Source organism: Calidris pugnax, unplaced genomic scaffold (genome assembly GCF_001431845.1).
Source record: "Calidris pugnax isolate Ruff unplaced genomic scaffold, ASM143184v1 scaffold16, whole genome shotgun sequence".
NCBI classification, from domain to species: Eukaryota; Metazoa; Chordata; class Aves; order Charadriiformes; family Scolopacidae; genus Calidris; species Calidris pugnax.
The window spans coordinates 2,198,286-2,217,744 of NW_015090847.1; the positions used below are offsets into that span (position 1 = coordinate 2,198,286).

Here is a 19,459-nt window from a genome sequence, read left to right on the forward strand (position 1 = left end):
GGTTTTTTGGTGTGGCTTGTTGTTTTTTTTTTGGTCTTTTTACAGACTTGCTGTTGTTTTTTTTTTTTTTTTTTTTTTTTTTTTTTTCTTTTCCATAGTGCAATTTTATAGCAATAAAGGAACAAAACATCCAGATTTGGGTGTAACTGAAAATTAGAAATTTACAATTAGGGACAATTAGGTAGTCCAGTGAGTAAGGAGACAGTCTCCAATGCACCAAACACAGATTTGCTTGCACTGCTCCCATTACCTAGAACGGGAACCGTGGGGATTACCACCCATGCACCTTTCTGAAAAATTTACCATAAAGCACAGCAGACCAGGGGGTTGCTATTGTAACAAGTCTGTACTACACAGGATTAACTCAGGAACGTCCACCTTGAATTCAAGCAATGTCCAATCAAACCATATAAAGCCAATAGAGGGACAATTGGTCGGCAATACGTTTGCAGCACATTTACTCTGCACGTTAGCTGTATGCCTCACCATCTTCCTGCACAGTTTGCTCTTCTGCCTCAAATGCGAATGACAGAAGCTTTAATGATTTTTTCAGTATTGATCTGACAGCTGGTTCATGAGACCACACTGATAAATGAAATTTATCAGCCATTCAGGTCATTCTTACTTGATGAAGGGTCTGTTATCCTCATAGCTAAAGAATGCGTAGACATAAAGACAAGAACACCAACATTAGAAATATAACGACATAGAGAATATAGCTTGCCGCCGGTCCCCCTCCCTTCTCCCATGAGCCAGCACCAAACCCAAAGGTGGACAGGCATCAGATGCCCCTTGTGCACACCATCCAGCCTGGTTCACTGCCCCGGGGAACTCAAAACACCACCAGGGATGATGGCTTCATCCACCGAAGCGAGCATCATCAGCTGCCCCTCCTGGCTCTGACCACCCAACTGGCAACTGACTTTGAGAAATTTCTTTTAGAAATCATGGGTATCCCCAGAGAAGACAAAGTTTTGAAACTCCAGCATAGCCACCACAGAAGGCTTTCATGTGTCCTGGTGGCAACACTTCACTCTGCCTGCAGTGTCTCACGGGACCCTGTTCATTGCTCTGGACTTTTTCATCAGTGTAACTCCCAAGTTGCCAAGTTAGGAGCTGGACTACAGCATTATCTTCTTTCTGAGATAATGGCATTAGGACCTTCTAAAGCTCTGGGTGACAGAAGGTATTGACCTATTTACTCCCATTTCACAGGGAAGGACAAGGGAAAGACAAAGAAAAGACTCCGCCAAGCAAGAGCCCAAAGCAGCTTGCTGCATTGAAGAAGCGGCCAAGATGGACTGAAAATGAGCTTCTGCCACTATGGGGACACGAGGTCAGTCACAGCCATTTTTGTAGGGGAGTCTCCCTGACCTTCTGGGACAAGCTGTGTGCCTCGCTCTGCCTGCAGGGCAGGTGATGGTGAGGCAGGTGGGGAGGGCAGGACAACTCCCAGGCCTCCTCTACCCACAGAATCACAAAATCACAGAACCTTCATGGTTGGAAGGGACCTTTGAGATCATCGAGTCCAACCACAAAAAAAAACAACCAAAAAAACCCCACAAACAGACACAAACCAACAATCCCAGGCACTCGAGCATGCCCTGAAGTCCCATGTCTACACGTGTCTTCAGTAACTCCAGGGATGGTGACTCCACCACCTCCCTGGGCAGGCTGTTCCAGGCTGTACCCCCTGGTGTGAAGCTTTAGAACCTCTCATGCCTTCCAGCAGCCACAACGGGTGTCAGAGATGGGGCTGGCTCAGTATGTTAACCTCAATACCCCTGCAAAGGTAGCTGGGGCCAGTCCATCTTGCCAAGACCTCTTGTGGTCAATACTGTCAAGCTATACCTTCTGCTAAACAAAACACTCCACTTGGAGGGGACCTGCATCAGGCCGAGTTAGAAGGAAGCTGTATTGAGCTGTATGTCCAAGATGAGTCTTTGTGTTTTCTCCTCACAATGGCTAAAACCACGCAGGGACAACTTCTGCACCATCCACATGCACCTGAACCCACAGAGAGGCCACCTGGGTATCAACGGGAGCAGGATTTAGTCCTCAGGGAACGAAGGTGGTTCTACACAGTAAATTGTGCAAAACATTCCCCTTTTCTCCCCATCGTGTCCTTGGCTGAGACAGAAGAGGCAGAGATGCTGCCAGTTCCAGCTTTGCCCTGGCATGGCCACCTGGAGTCTCTGGGAATAGTCATTGAAGGGGCTGGATCTGGCCATACTCATAACACTTACCCTAACCCCACTCTGAGCAGTGAGATGAGAGCTGCTGGGCAGAAAAGGCCCTGGGGGTGTTGGTGGCCTGTGGGCTGAACAGGAGCCAGCAGTGTGCCCAGGTGGCCAAGAAGGCCAACAGCATCCTGGCCTGTGTCAGGAACAGCGTGGGGAGTAGGGCCCGAGAGGTGATTGTCCCCCTGTACTGGGCCCTGGTGAGGCCTCACCTTGAGTACTGTGTCCAGTTTTGGGCCCCCTACCATAAAAAAGACATTGAGGTGCTGGAGCGGGTCCAGAGAAGGGCGACAAAGATGGTGAGGGGTCTGGAGAATAAGTCTTATGAGGAGAGGCTGAGGGAGCTGGGGTTATTCAGCCTGGAGAAGAGGAGGCTGAGGGGAGACCTTATTGCTCTCTACAACTCCCTGAAAGGAGGGTGTAGAGAGGTGGGGGTCGGTCTCTTTTCTCAAGTCACAGGCGACAGGACAAGAGGAAATGGCCTCAAGCTGCGCCAGGGGAGGTTCAGGCTGGAGATTAGGAAAAATTTTTTCACTGAAAGGGTTCTCAGGCATTGGAATGGGCTGCCCAGGGAGGTGGTTGAGGCACCATCCCTGGAGGTGTTCAAAAGATGGGTTGATGTGGTGCTGGGAGATATGGTTTAGTGATGATGCTCCTTGTTTGTTGTGTGGGTGTCTATTTTTGTCAGTGAGGTTGACGGTTGGACAAGATGATCTTTAAGGTCCCTTCCAACCTAGAAGATTCTGTGTTGCTGACAGGTCAGCAGTGCTATGCCAGCTCCAGCACCTACAGCATTCCTGGGTTGTAGCCCTCCCCGACTCCATCCCATGGGGGACAAGGTAGCTGTCCCCGTGTTGCTGACAGGTCAGCAGTGCTATCCCAGCTCCAGCACCTACAGCACTCCTGGGTTGTAGCCCTCCCCGACTCCATCTCCATCCCCCTGAGCCATCGACATCTCCCTACAGCTCCGTTCCAGCATCCTACAACCCCCTTCAGCTTTCCCGGCTGCCATCTCTGCAGGGATTCCCCCCAGGTCCTCAGCTGCCACCCTGCCAGCTGCTTGCCTTAGATGGTGTGCCACGTCTGCCAGCTGCATCGGGACATCTGAACCACCCCAGGGCACTCAAAGGCCATCTCTGACAACTCACAGGCGAAGCACAAAGCATGTCAGGATCAGGAAGGAAGTAGGAAGCAAGTGCAGAGGAGGTGGCTTGATGTGGGGAACTGAGCCCCTGCTTCCAAGAGACAGGAAGGAAAGCCCAGGTTCTTTGGCTGAGACAGTGTGACCTCTGCATCTGGGAAGGTACCAGGAACACAGAAAAGCCCTTGGTATTAAAAGGCTCCCCCCTTAGCTGCACCAGCGGGGATCTCCATCCCATCTCTGTGGCATGACGTTGGTCAAATCATAGAATCACAGAATGGTTTGGGTTGGAAGGGACCTCAAAGATCATCGAGTTCCAACCCCCCTGCCCTGGGCAGGGACACCTCCCACCAGACCAGGTTGCTCAAGGCCCCATCCAGCCTGGTCTTGAACCCCTCCAGGGATGGGGCATCCACAACTTCCCTGGGCAACCTCTTCCAGTGTCTCACCACCCTCACAGCAAAGAATGTTGCTGGTGATAGCTTATAAAAAGAGAGAATTAGGGAAATGTTTTCTCTGTTGCTGCTATGCAGACCCTCGTGAAGCTTTTCAGTGATCTGTAATAACCTTTCTTCAAGGCTGTTACTGAGAGGCTCCATTTAATCTTTGTACAGACAAAATGTGAAATTGGTAAACTCGGATTGCCTTTTAGCTTGAGGCTAACGCTTCAAAGCAACTCAGGAAAAAAAACATCAAAAAGACCTGAGCAGTTTGTGCCCCACTTTCGACCCAGATGTGCCTAGGACCCACTGTCCAAAGCAAGCAGGTGCCTAAATAAGTGAGATTTTCAAAGATGCCTAACTCCCAAACGCTTCAAATCTCTACACACAGGGCCCGTAAGACTTAGTTTCTTATATCCCACATGAAATACAAATCACTCTTTTTCATTTTACCAATTCGAGTGTTGTAAGGAGCTTAACTCTTGTGTTAGCAACAATACGTGTCTGACAAAAATTACTCCAGAATGCTTTTTTTCCCCCCTGGTAAAGTCTGTGAAACCTATCAGTGCTGCAGTAATACTGTGTCATTATCTGCAATACATAAAAACCATCACTTAGACAAGCGAAAAGCCTTGGAAGAGCCTTAGCTCACAGGAAAATAGAGCTGCTAACCAGAAAACTGAGATTACATTCACTAGTGGTATAAGCAAATGACAGTTGAGGGAGAAATGGTTGGAAAACCTAGCCTAGCACAGCTTGAGATGCTAGATCTAAAGTGCTTTCTCCAGATTTGGATAAATTCTTCCAATTCCTGGCAATAAGGGATACCGCCCATTGAATTTCAAGTGTGTGACTCTGATCCCTCCATAGTTAATGGGAGATTGGTACCCTCAAAGAGCAATTTATCCTCTACAAAAAACGGTATTTAAGGCAGGTGAGGCTTTGCCATTTCCTGAAGAAATGTCTTTCTTTCAGAGGACACCTTAGGTGGGGGCTTCACTTGCAAACACCTGAAATTAGGAAGTTGATCTTTAGTGCTTGCGATATTCCTTTACCCTGTGAAATCTCACCATACTTCCTCTGTGTTTCCTCGCAGCCCAGATGATGGATAGTGGATGGTCTTACCAATCCGTATAAATACCTAATTCATTTTCTAATCTTAAAAAAGCCCTGACTTTACCTTGGGGCAAAGACTTCTTAAGGTTAATTACACATCACGTAAAACTCTTTCAAAATCTTATTTAAGTTAGATGTCTTTCAATTTCCCAAAGTACTTTCTCCTTCAATGATGAGAGAGGATCGTTCATATTACCTTCTATATTCCTGTGATATTTCCAAACCACTACTTTTTAAAAAAAGTTGCTAAAATTACCTACTTATATCCTTATTCAGGTCCTTAAGGAATTTCAAGACGAATGCTTCCTAGACTCAGAAACCCCTTTCGCGCTCCCCATCCTTTTAAAACCCAAACATGTATCTTTTTGACACAAGGCAACCAAATTACCAGAATACACACCGACAGCCCAACACCGAGGAACAGACAATTGGCAACTTATATGATAAGGTGCAAATCACTTCCACATATGTAATTAGCAATATCCTAAAGCCTAAATATGCTAAAGCCTTCGGGTTGTTTGGTTTTTTCAGCAGGAGTAGCAAGGCAAGAATTTACCTCCACGCACAGACTGGTTCTAAAATGTTGCTGAACAGAGAAAGCCTGTTACTGAAAAAGCACCTATTCATCTCTTATTTATAAAGAATAATGTCTGGTCTTCTTACATTTTGAAAAGAGTTCACTTTCTTTTTTTTCAATGTTTAGCAAAGTGCAGGTTTTGAGCCACATTTAGAGGAAAAACTGGGCCTTTAATAAAATCCTACGTAACTCATCAACTTCAGGTGTTATCATTTTATTCAACCCTTTACGGTTAACTTTCTCTAACTCGTATTTATCAGTCTTTTGACAATTCAAAGTATGTTCCCATGTCTCCAACAGCAGGAAAAGGCTCAGAAAGCACATGGACTCTACTCGGGCCACAAAATATCACAGTTTAGCTAGCAAGCAAAAATGCCAAAGTGAGTACACAGGACCTTCAGTAGCTGTTACAGGTGATGAAACCCAAATAAAAAAAAATAGATGGATGATGTGCCCCCTCGGAAGCATTCAGAAAGACCCACAGAATTCATTTTCCTGTGGCACAAATAAAGCAGAGAGACAGGCGTTTCCTGCAGGAGAGCACGAGACACAAAACACAGCAGGCTATTGTGTCTCCCCACTGCCTGCCAATACGAGGCAGTAGGGATGTTTGTTTTCTTTTTCCTTTCTTTCTCTCTTTTTTTTTTTTTTTAAATTTCAAGGCTTAGAAAAGATTGATTTATCGAACTGCTGAAAATCTCCAGGAAGGAGTCGGAAAGCCCAGCGCTCCCCTCATAAAGCAAACGGGTTCATCGCTAATTAGTGAAGGAACATCCACATGGTGAGAAAAATCAATTGCGAGCAATAAAAGAGTGCTTAAAGGATTTTGCCTTCACGTTTGGTGACAAAGTTACCACCTCGGTGGCGCGAAGCCAAATGTCTTCCTACTCGTCTTGGTTGGGCTGCTGCTGTTCATCACATGCCTTTCCAAGAAATCGTTTCCCAGCCTCATCTTCTGGCTCCTACGTTGTCTTTCACAGGAGGTGGCCAGTTCCCTGAAGAACCTCTGTAACCATCTTGGGGGTCAGCAGGCCTGTCATGGCTTCAGTTGCAGAAAAAACCCCTGGCTTTACATGCCTTGGAGATGTGTAAAGGTTGGGATCCCACCTCCTGGCGTAAGGGATATTTCAGATTGAAAGCCACTTCTGATTCTACCAGTAGCTCTGAAAATTTTACCCAGACCCACGAGGCCAAACCTGCCTTGGTCCTGCATGATGCCCAAGTCCAGGATTTGGGGCAAACTACGCCAGATTTTTTCTGCCAAAGGCAAAGCATCATCCCTTTCCCCCCTCAACTCATCCGGGGAAGTCATGGCCTGCTTTCAGAGATTTGTTCTTAATTATTGCAATTGGAAACAGCAATTCCATTAAGCTCATCTCATTTTCTGTAAGTAATTAATTACCCCCAAAATTGCTTACCCTGTTTATTTCCTTCCTCCTAACTTTGCAAAGGCACGGCGTGATTATTCAAGCCACACTGATGTGTAACCACATATCTGATTGTTTCCACACAATACAGACTCAGGAAAGCCTTTAGACACATTTGTATTATCCAAATAGCACCAGCAGGGCTTGCTGACAAAATGCTTAAAATGTATGGCCTTTTAAAACAATAATAATGATTTATGGGCTCACAGAAAGACCTTAGGTATTTAGTATCTTCCAAGACACTCTCTCAAATCAATAACTGCTGATTGATTTTTTTTTTTTTTTGAATTCGGAAAGGACGGTACCCGTCAGTGGGAAGATTAGTGCTGTACAACCACCATTCAATATTAATGCAGCCATCACAAAAACCCCCTAGATAAACAAGCGAAACCCAAAGCCAAACCAGTCGGATACGAACCAAACCCTTCTGTGAAAAACTCAAACAGCAGCAGATTGCAACAAACAAAATCAGACGCTGCCATCAACATCCCTGGGCAAAAAAAGGCACCCAGACAGAAATGCAATCATCTCAGATGGTTTTTCAGCATCAGCAGGGCTTCTGCCCCTGAGGTGCTCACAAAGTCTGCACTCTGGCAAAATATAAATGTGCCGTATCTTTTCTTGGTAGGAAGCTTGTAAATCCTTCATTCTGTGCCAACTCCGAGTGATCTGCCCGGGTTGGCTTTAGGCTGCCTGTTCAAAGCCTGCTCATGCAGCGATGCAGATGAAGGTTATACAGGAGCAGCACTGGGCCACCCAGGGAACTGGGAAACACAGTGCTTTCTTACACAGGAGCCCAGGAGATGCTAAGCCGACCGTTGGCTCGTGGAGGCATGGTATTCTCTCACAGAATCGTAGTGGTTGGAAGGGACCTCAGAGATCATCGAGTCCAACCAACAAAAAAAACCCAACAACAACAAAAAACAAACAAAAAACAAACAAACAAACAAAAAACCACAAACCACCACCCACCACCTAAACACACAACAACAACCACCAAACCAAAAACCATCACCCACCCACACAGCACCCCACCACAAACCAGTAATCTTGGGCACTAGAGCATGCCCTGAAGAACCATGTCTACACGTTTCTTAAATACCTCCAGGGATGGTGACTCCACCACCTCCCTGGGCAGCCCATTCCAATGCCGGATAACCCTTTCAGTAAAGAAATGTTTCCTAATATCCAACCTGAACTTCCCCTGGCGCAACTTGAAGCCATTACCCCTTGTCCTATCATCTGTAACTTGGGAGAAGAGACCGACCCCCGTCTCTCCACAGCCTCCTTTCAGGTACTTGTACAGAGCAATAAGGTCTCCCCTCAGTCTCCTCTTCCCCAGACTGAACAACCCCAGTTCCCTCAGATATTCAGCCACCTGTTGACTAACACCCCCAGGTCTTTTTCTGCTGGGCAGCTCTCCAGCCACTCTCCCCCAATGCTGTAGTACTGCTTGGGGTTGTGACCCAAGTGCAGGACCCGGTGCTTGGCCCTGTTGAACCTCATCCCATTGGCCTGGTCCCATGGGTCCAGCCTGTCCCAATCCCTCTGTAGAGCCTTCCTACCCTCAAACTGATCAACATTCCTGCTCAACCTTGTATCGTCTGCAAACGTACTGAGGGTGCACTCGATCCCCTCGTTCAGATCATTGATAAAGATGTTAAAGAGAATTGGCCCCAGTACTGAGCCCTGTGGGACACCACTCGTGACTGGACGCCAGCTGGATTTAACTCCATTCCCCACCACTCTCTGGGTCCGGCCCTCCAGCCAGTTTTTAACCCAGCAGAGGCCACCTGAGACACAAAGATCACAGCCTGAGCTCCTGTACAAGGGAAACTTCTACTGGCTCAGCTCAGCACTCTGCTGCTAACATCTAAACATTGCATGGGGGCAGGTTTTCCAAGAGAAGAAAGAAAAAAAGCTACTCCTCGTTTTTCAGAAGTACCTGCATTGTTTGGTCACCCTTGGGAAACACTCCTGTCAAGTGTCCTGGTGACAAAGCAAGCACTTCCTGCACGTCCCAAGCACTGTTAAAACAGACATTTCATTTCTCATCCAAGTTCACTCAGCCCCAAACACAGGACTGGGGGCTCTATTTGTTCCCTAGCATCAGATTATCCTTTCCCGGAGGGGGAATCCAGAGATGATTCCTCTCAAAAAGGCATTGCTGGAGCTTCTGTGGTCTGAGCAGTCAAAAAAGCTGTGTATAGCACAGCGAGATGAGAAGGAGAGATTTTCTATTCTTGAAGAGCCCACTTGATTAGTCTTTCTATTCTGTTAGTAGGGTTGTGTGAAAATCTTAACAGAAAGCTCATTCCCGACAGGCACTGTTATTTTATTTAAAATTATAAGTTCTAGGTAATGGCCAGTCAGGCTTTCAGATCATGTTTAGCAGCGGTTCGCTGTGGCTCCTGTAACTGTTTGCATTCATTAACTTGTGTTTCAAAGCCTTTACACCACGTTCTTTCCACCACTGACACCACCACCCCCACCTCCTCGAAGATGCACAGGCACGTCACCTACTTTCCCCACTTGCAGCTCCAAAAAGGGTATCTGCACATCATTGCCACGAATCTTCTGCCCTTGCTCTGCTGGGAACTGAGAATGCTGAAGAGAGAGGATTGGGATTTCTGCCCCCAAGAGTTGGACCCTTCCATTGTACCGAGTCCTTGCTGTGAGCTCCTGAGCAACTGCAAACCCAGTTGTCCAGTTCTGGGCTCCCCAGTTCCAGCAGGACAGGGAACTGCTGGAGAGGGGACAGCAGAGGGCTACAAAGATGATGAGGGGCCTGGAGAATCTCTCTTATGAGGAGAGGCTGAGGGACTTGGGGCTTTTGAGTCTGGAGAAGAGAAGGCTGAGGGGGGATCTGATCAATGCTTAGAAATACTTCAAGGGAGGGTGTCAAGAGGATGGGGCCGGTCTTTTTTCAGTGGTGCCCAGGGACAGGACAAGAGGAAATGGGCACCAACTCAAATGTAAGAAGTTCCACCTAAACATGAGGAGGAACTTTTTTCCTGTGAGGGTGGCAGAGCCCTGGCAGAGGCTGCCCAGGGAGGTGGTGGAGTCTCCTTCTCTGGAGACATTCCAAACCTGCCTGGAGACGTTCCTGTGGGACCTGCTCTGGGTGGCCCTGCTTTGGCAGGGGGTTGAACTAGATGCTCTCCAGAGGTCCCTTCCAATCCCATCTCATCCTGTGAAGGATTAAAGTGCTGCTGTTCTACAGGTCACGTCCCCCAGGTGAACCCAATGCAATATTCAGTTCCAGACCCTTTGGCATGACAAACTATTTCCAAGTTGTAGCATCTTATGATTAAACAAAATAGATCTGGAAACCAATAGATGAGTTTAAATCTCAATAGAAAAAGATGGAAATATTCCCTACTGTCTCTCTAGTTTCACTTGTTTCTAAACTGGCTAGATTAAACCACAAATTACATCTTCCTTTAGTAGAAGGATCCCTGCTACAAAGTATTGTTCCGCATTGGTAATGCAAGCTCTTCCTACCAAAGGAGCAGAAATCTTGCATTTTCCAAAGTCTAACTTGTTCGTCACTGCACCAAACCCAGGATGTTTACTTTTTCTGCATTTCAATCAGCTGAATAAATAAAATGAGACTGGCAAACCTCTGTTCCTGCCAGCACAATACTGCTGTGTTAAATCAAGTATTTAATTTAAACATTTCCACAGATGATTTTTGGAAGTTCTATTTAACCTTTGTTTTCAATTTTCTACCTAAGTCTGAGGATTTTTTTATGACTTAAGAAAACCTATAAGACTGAAACAACAAGTTAATCTGGGGGCTGGGATTAGTCATGTCTCTTTAAATAAAATACATATGTTGAAGTAAGAAAATGAGCAGATAATCACTTACACCCATACAACATATGGGGAGAGAGGGATATGGCAATGCTTTGTAAAGCAGGCATATTTTCAAAACGGGCTTCTCAGTTTTGTGCCTGATGCTCCTCACTCTTCCCTTCTCCCAGCCTGGGTCAGATTCCCTAAAAGAGCCCGGACTGAGCTTTGTGAGGTTTTATATAATAAAAATCCATGTTGAGTCTTTCCATTTGGCTCCTACTTTTAGCTTTTAGGTTACACATTCTCAGATTTATTTCTGTAAGCCTGTGAGCAAGAGACTCCCATGAAAAGAAATAATAATAAAGTAGTATAAAGGAATATGGTATGAGTTTTGTTTCAAGTCAGAAACTTGGGAGAATATATATTCTTTTCTTCATCTATTAAATCAGGGTTGTGTGCCTTTAGCCCCTGACCATTTAAAGCTCCCATGGCAGCCAGTGAGATGAGGGGGGCTCGTTTTGGTCTTTTGGGGACTGATTTCTGAAGGCTGCAGTGCAGGACATTTCTGCATCATCCCCATTAATGGGATTTCAGCATGTGTTCTCGTTAATTCAGCCACAATACCTAAAAAACATTCTTGCCTGTGGATATATGGAATAAATAATTTTTTTCCAGGGAAATTCAGGTTTTTAATAGAGTGTTTATTCTATTGTTGCAGAAGATGGGCTGGGAGCAGGTTCCCACAAGAGGGAAGAAAGCTGCAACAAAACTACAGTGATTAATGCCAGGATTAAACTGTCTCAAGGCCCCTAATTAATAGTGCCTCTTTAGCAACAAAAGGAGCTCCCAGCTAAGACTCAGGGTCTCTTTTTCTGACAGAAAGAAACTTAAATTTCCAGGATGACTTTCAGGTGGGTTGCCATTGCACTGGATGAGGTTTTTCAACAAACCCAGGACTAGAGATCCTCACGAACTGAGCTTTCTAAAGAGCATCCAGGTGGCTTATGGCACAAGACAAGCTGTACCCTGGCTAAAATAATAATGCAATAAAATGAGACAAAAAAAAGAAGTGAGCTGACAAAGCCCTTGGTTTCCTGCCTTCTTTCTAGCGGGTCCACAACTGCACTTGGCAGCGATGGCCGACGCGTTGCCCTTCCAAAGTAAATAAAATAAAATCTCGTTGCCACATACTACAGCACAGAAGAATGTCAGGAAGTCTGGTCTGGCCAGGGGAAACGCTAACAAACCCCACCACAGCGCTGGGGCCAGAGGGGACAGGCACCCATGGGAGCTTCAAAAGAAGGGTTATGTCTGTAAGGAAAAGGGTGGCTTCTGTTGTCCGCCAGGAGAAAGGAGGTTTTGCCCTCTTCCCTCCCACCATTTAGAGATGTCCTGAGTAACTTCAGGTGCAGAAGCTGCTCAGCCCCATTGATGAGTCCACTTACAGGACTTGGCTTTTGCCAACTCAATAACCCCTCTCCTCACACGATGTTCTACCAGTTTTCCATGTCACAGAATCACAGAATCTTCCAGGTTGGAAGGGACCTTAAAGATCATCTTGTCCAACCGTCAGTAACTAACGCACCCCAGATTGTGCACAACATCAGCATACAGCAAAGAGAGGACCTCAGATTTCAGTACATACGGTGAAGAGTACACCTGGATGACCATCAGCGTGGCCTCTCTTTTCTCCCCTTGGCTAATGCCACGACGACTCGGATGGGCAGTATTTGAATGGCTGCAGAATGAGCACTGCACTGCCACACAACGCAAAGGCATTTGGAGAGGGAGCTCATCTGAAACCCTCCCTTTTGCACAGAGAATGGGGGCACCTGGAAACACAGGTCTGTCATCCTTCAGCGTATGGCATGGGTCAATGAAAATGTGGCATGCAAGGACCACGAGCAACCACAGTACACGCCTGACCACCAGGAGAGGAGTTGACGGATGGAAAACTGAAGAAGTATGTCGGGCTATTCACACATAGACGCATTTTCCTTTGTCACATGAAGGTTTCCTTCAGGAATGTGAATATAAAATCCTGTCTATGACAGTCTGAGACATCTCACACATCTTAACATCCACCCGGCACAATGGAAAAGCGCGAAGGAGAGACTTGGAGCTGCTCGATTCCAGAAATCACTCCACACACGCAGCAACCTCCGGTGAAACAGCCTCGCAGCTGCTCTGAAGCATTCCAGCTGGTAACACCTCCTTGCGAAGAGCCATCTGCTAGCAAGAGTGCCTCAATACAGCCTATAGTCTCCACCTTGTAGACCACAGATGCAAGCAGCACAGCGGGCTTCTGCCACCCAAAAACCTTGTGCAAGTCCCTGGCTTGTCTTCCCTGCGAGCCTGTAAGGGCTGGGGGAATCAACCCTCCAAAACAACACCCTCCCAGGTACATTTGTTGACAGTGAATGATTCATACACCCTTTGCAGCCCACTTATGTTCTCAGACAGGCCACGAGAGAGATACAAGTGATGTGGGCAGAGAAAAAGAGAAAAGACTAAATGATGCTGCTCACTGCCCATCCCTGCTCACCCATGTTTGTCAACGAGCCAGGAAAAGATGAGAAAGCAATGGCTACAGCGGATCCTGAGCACCCAGAAACGGCCACTGGAAAAGGCTGGGAAGAAAAATCCCCTCCCACCCCGTGTTTGGGGAGGCATGGGCAGAAGTTACACATTGCCACCCCAGAGGCAGCTGATTTGGCATCCGTGTCTGCCTCGCTTCATACTAAAGATAACCTTGAAAAGGCAGAAGAGATTCCCAATCCGCGTGAACCCTTAAAATTCCTGTTTAAATGTCTTGAAGGAGGAAGTAAAACTGAACTTTTTCAAAAGGTCCAAGGCGAAAGGATGCTCCTGGTGATGGTACCTGTTGTGAGGTGGGAGCGAGCCTGCCCTCCTGGCACCAGCAGCAGGCACAGAAACTCTTGCAGCTCCAAACAACATATGCCATGTCCATGAGCTCCCATGGTCTCCTGGCCTCGTGCCTCAAAAGCAGGAACTGGAGCAGGAACCTGGCTGTCTCAGCAGGTGCAACCTACTGAACGGGCTCGGGATCACAGAATCACAGAATCTTCTAGGTTGGAAGGGACCTTAAAGATCATCTTGTCCAACCGTCAACCTAACTGACAAAAATAGACACCCACACAACAAACAAGGAGCATCATCACTAAACCAGACCTCCCAGCACTACATCAACCCGTCTTTTGAACACCTCCAGGGATGGGGCCTCAACCACCTCCCTGGGCAGCCCATTCCAATGCCTGAGAACCCTTTCAGTGAAAAAATTTTTCCTAATATCCAACCTGCCATCACCGAGAGATGCTCTTGGCGCAAAGGGAAGGACTCACACGTGTGGCTGCCCTGCTTCCCTCCTCACAGTGCTGGGCTAAGCCGGACAAGTTAATGTGGGTGAAAAATAAAACCAGCTCTGTACTCATCAAATCTCTTGGTGGGTAACCCCTAGGCAACCGGTGCTCCACCACAGGAATGTCAGGTCCTCCCGTGCCAGCACAATAATACAGGGACTGTTCCTGAAGGCGGGGGGAAGTTTGTTTTTACAACTTTGCACAGTCTTTCAGCCGCACAGCATCTGGTTCAGGCACTGCCCTTTGAATGGCTTTTCTGTTGGTGCAGTAATTAAAGGTATCCCAGGCGACACCTGATCCCTTATCAAGTTCATTAATTTAAGTGGAGTTATTTGGCTCTCTATTTTCTATACTTCATAACGTATTTCTAACCTTTAAAGTGACATAGGCAAGCACCAGATTGCAGGGGCGCTTATTAACAGCCTATTAAAATATTTTATGGCCTTGATTTTTACTTGGCCACGGGGAACCAAGGATTGTGCTGTTGTTGAGCAGGCTGGGGATTTATGTTACGAGAGCTTGGCCACGGCCTAGCGGGGAGCAGGGCTTGGAAATGAACGGGGAGAACAAACTCTCATTCAGCTCCCTGCGTGCCATAAAGCTGGAGCCGTGGAGCGGGGACAGCAGCAGGAGGTCCTCCAGTGTGGGTTTGGTGGTTTGGTGGTTCCTACCATACCCACCGGTGAGACAAGACTCAAGGCTCTGAGACCACGCCGAGAGCCAGCAAAGGCGCACGCATCTTGAGCAACAAGATCTGGGTGTCGTTCCACCAACCCAATAGACAGAATCACAGAATCTTCTAGGTTGGAAGGGACCTTAAAGATCATTTTGTCCAACCGTCAACCTAACTGACAAAAATAGACACCCACACAACAAGACGGGTGGAGAGAAGCTGGGGAAGGACCTTCCTGCTCTCCTGTGAAACCACGGTGGCTGGGGCTTTTTGGTCCAGAGCTGCTGTATCATAGCCACATTTTGCAACTGACTTAGAGACAATTCTTCTTTGGGAGAAGACCACGATCTTACCGAGATGAAGACTATGATTTTCACCTAGAAGACCTAAGAGTTTTCCAGCCCCTTGCATCCCTAGGAAAGCTCCCTCAAGGGTGAATGCCCTTCTCTGTTAAAAACCTCCACCTTCTCCTAACTTAAGATATTGAGGCAACACATGCCTTGGATTTAGAGACTTGACTTTGTCCTGCACAGAAATTCAGAAATTCCAGTCAAGCCTCTTCTGAAATTCCTGTTTTGATGAACTTCCTTGGGTGAGCTTGGGGTCTTCCCGAGCTTATGCTACATTTCTCTTATTTTTTCAAGCATAAAAAAATCATTTCTAATGAAGCAACATGTTTGGAAGGGTATCAGCAACATAGTTACAAGTATTTTAATTGCTCGTGTTTTCAAAACTTTTTAATGAAGTCAAATCAGGAATAGACACTCATCTGCCAAAGAATCTATAAAATATTTTACAATGACATTATAATTGATGTAACCGGTTGTATAAATTCCTGGCATTTCAAACAAAGATACTAGAGATTAGCACAAGGAAGATTATTCAACTGGCAATTATTATTTATGCTTTAATTATAAGGGCTTTGTTGCTCCCCCCCCCCCCCCCCCCCCCCCCCCAGGGCTCCCAGGCCGCTCCACGGAGCGGGCAACCAAAATGTCATACTGCAAGGCTTTCTAGACAGATTTTGTGTGGGTAACCTTAAAAAGACTGTTCTCAGCAAGCAATCCCATAGCACTGATGCATGATGAGGAGTTATATTAATAAGTGTTATTAAATGTACCACTCCTTTAACGCCTCATCCAAGACTGAGGGAAAGACTATCACGCTGGTATCAGTCCTGGACATCCAGGTGGTGTTCCTCAAGGGTCCGTGCTGGGGCCGGTGCTGTTTAACATTTTTATCAATGATATAGACAGGGAGATTAAAGGCACCATCAGCAAGTTTGCAGACGATACCAAGCTGTGTGGTGTTGTGGATACACCAGAGGGATGGGATGTCATCCAAAAGGACCTGGACAGGCTGGAGAGGTGGGCCCAGGTGAACCTCATGAGGTTCAACAAGAGCAAATGCAAGGTTCTGCACCTGGGCTGGAACAATCCTCACCATCAGTACAGGCTAGGGGGTGAGGGATTAGAGAGCAGCCCTGAGGAAAGGGACTTGGGGGTGCTGGTGGAGGAGAAGCTGGACATGAGCAGGCAGTGGGCAGCTGCAGCCCAGAAGGCCAATCCCATCCTGGGCTGCATCAAAAGAAGTGTTGCCAGCAGGTCCAGAGAGGGGATTCTGCCACTTTACTCTGCTCTGGTGAGACCTCACCTGGAGTATTGTGTGCAGGTCTGGAGCCCTCAGTATAAGAAGGACATGGACCTGATGGAGAGGGTCCAGAGGAGGGCCACGAGGATGATCAGGGGGTTGGAGCACCTCTGCTCCAAGGACAGGCTGAGGGAGCTGGGGTTGTTCAGCCTGGAGAAGAGGAGGCTCCGGGGAGACCTAATAGCGGCCTTCCAGTACCTGAGGGGGCTACAGGAAGGCTGGGGAGAACCTGTTTACAAAGGCCTGCAGTGACAGGATGAGGGGCAATGGCTTCAAGCTGGAGGGGAACAGATTTAGACTGGAGATGAGGAGAGGGTTCTTCACTGGGAGGGTGGTGGAGCACTGGAACAGGTTGCCCAGGGAGGTGGTTGAGGCCCCATCCCTGGAGATATTCAAGGAGAGGCTTGACGAGGCCCTGGGCAACCTGGTCTAGTTGGGGGTGTCCCTGCTGATTGCGGGGAGGTCGGACTAGATGACCTTTGGAGGTCCCTTCCGGCCTGGACAACTCTATGACTCTATGACTCTATGATTCTAGGAGGGACTGCTCCTCCAATTTCATCTTAGAGTTGAGCAATGGCAGGAGAACCACAGTGGCACACGGCAGAGCAGCCTGCCTTCCACCTGGGTAGGGACAGACCCTGCAGGTTGCCAAGCTCACACGTCTCCTACAGTTGTACGGGCTCCGATCCCCTTTCCTCCCAGCCCTCAAAGAAGAAGCTGCACCTAAAAAACCTGAAACTTCTCCCAAAGGACCACGCCAGGACGTGGCATGTCAGCAGCATCGCAAGTCTTGCCTGCTGGGGAAGTTTTAAGGGGGGACTGACCTGGTTTAAATTAAAGCTGCATTGGCAAGAGAGGCCTGGCAGTAAGAGCAATAACCTTTCTGAGAACTGCCTTGCAACTGTGCAATTAGTCATCTCCTAACGAACTCCCCACACACCTCCTCTCCTGCTCCCACCACGGAAAAGATGGGAGGAACCAACTTCCAGCTGCATCCCACGACTACTCCCCATTCCTGGACAGGCAGTAAAGTGCTGAGTCCCAACAATTTCCTCCTCCTGAAGTTCATTAGATGGTTCTACTAATTAGCAGGCTCCCCATTTTATCGTGCACTGCACCTGAAATCCCACTTGTATTTCTGAAGCGAGTAATTAAAGCCAGAGGTATTTGAAAAAAACAGGTAGTGATGGAGATGAATATTCTATCCATATAGTGAAGCAGCTTGCTAGAGAGTAAGATGCCCAGGTTCAGATGTTAACAGAGTCCAAGGGCAAAACATGCCTTTTTTGGCAAACACATCCTCTGATGTGGGCACCCCCAGATAAACCGCCGGTAACTTTGCTGAAACTAATCCGATTCTGGGGAGAATTTGGGTCATTAAATCTGTCAGGGGGCCAAAACAAACAGGGAAGAAGTAAGACTGCCACTGTCGGAGCACAGGAAAACAGTAATGATCAACAGTTTCAACACCTTCCCTGTAGAGACCGCAATAATTAGCCAGTAATTATCAGGCATGATTTCCTTTTACAGGGAGGGACCAGGAGGTTACCCGCTTCAAGGGCAGCAAATGCAACTTTGCTTCTTTCAGGCAAAATTGAATGGGAAATGCCACCACCAGCAGCCAAATCCCAATAAAGACAGTGTTTCGTTATCGCCCATTTGCTGGTAACTATTAGAAACCACTCTGCAGTGCCATAACCCAACATTTTGCTCCCCGGTTATTACTGCTGCTGGAAAAGTGGGTTCCTCTGTACCTTAGAGAGGAACAGGGGCCACAAACAGCAAAAGACAGAAACAGGCAGAGAGAGAGAAAGAAACCCAAGCACTTACTTGATGTTGTCAAGACATCCAGATTCGGGTTTCAGTATGGCAGTGTGATGAAACATTTTATAGAGAGCAATCCCAAGGAAGATGACATTAAGCTGCAAGGGGGGAGAAAGGAAAAAAAAAAAAGCGGGTTATGTGAGATGGCACAACGTGATGGGGAGAAAGTCAACTTCTTCTCTGTTACAGATGGAAGGGAGCTCTGGCAACTGGATCACAGACCATTGCCAAACATCTTATAAGGTGAGGTGGCCTCTATGCTGCAGGACAGGTGATGCCACAGCACTACCAAAGCTGGGGCACCGTGTACGTCACTGATATGGGGCTGGTCCCACCATCAACTGCAGTGCTTCAAATGACAGTATGGAAAATTAAAAATACTTGCTGCAATGGCTCTTTGGTGTCCGAGAGGTGTAACAGTCACAAAAAGTCATTCCAGGCGTCTTGCTTAGCTGGCCCCACAGTAACGAGGCAAAAAAGCACCTTTTTTCTGCGAATATAGCTTTTAAATATGATGTAATGGGGGGAGATGAGCAGGGAAATGACGACTGCAGAAGATGCTTAGCATAATGCAAAGTTGAAAAGTACCGAGGAGAAAGAGTTTGATTCATTCTGTAAAAGATCCGATGGCCTTTCGATCCTCAGCGTTACCAAGACTGCCAACTCCAGGAAAGGAGTTCTCTCCAAAAGCCCAGGCCGGGGTTTCAGACATAATCAAAAAGGGAAGATATCTTTTTTTATGAATGAATTGCTTAAGGGGAAAAAACCTGACGGTGCAGCCCTCTTCCTGATGTGGGAGGCTGCTGAAATGGCCCCCAGTCGCAGGAGAAGCAGGGACAATATCTGCATTGAAGTGAGAGTGCCTGGTTTGCCGTGTTAGCCAAACTGGAGGCTATTCAAAACAAAGGCTGGTTTATTTAAACCATATTGTAGCAATTAAAGTACGAGAAAACTCCAGCTGCCTCTAAAGTTGGGTTCTCTACCCTGTTGCTGTGTTAGCTGATACGCTGGCAATGTGCTAACCGTGAAGTCACACCAGCTTCAACTTCTGCCGGGGAGGAAAATCCCCCATCAAATCTTTCTTTCAGTTGGGACTTTATTTCATTCCCCCCACCCCATAATTCCTTTTTTTTTTTTTTTTTTGCATTATTGATGCAAAGCTTTGCTCTGGAATTCAAAAGGCATGGGGAAGA

At 47.1% G+C, this 19,459-nt stretch overlaps 1 protein-coding gene across 14 annotated transcripts in view; it reads right to left on the bottom strand.

Annotated features, from left to right (window-relative positions):
• ADGRL3 (adhesion G protein-coupled receptor L3) overlaps nucleotides 1-19,459 on the bottom strand; it is a 591,492-nt gene that overhangs the window by 33,285 nt on the left and 538,748 nt on the right. For 10 of the 14 annotated variants that reach the window (XM_014943112.1, XM_014943115.1, XM_014943111.1 and 7 more), the window contains 2 exons: nucleotides 18,273-18,364; nucleotides 626-652 (listed from right to left, as the gene is read on the bottom strand). In XM_014943112.1, the coding sequence (XP_014798598.1) occupies nucleotides 626-652; nucleotides 18,273-18,364 (119 nt within the window). The remainder of the gene's footprint in view (nucleotides 1-625; nucleotides 653-18,272; nucleotides 18,365-19,459) is intronic. The other 4 variants (XM_014943114.1, XM_014943120.1, XM_014943119.1 and 1 more) reach the window with 1 other exon arrangement.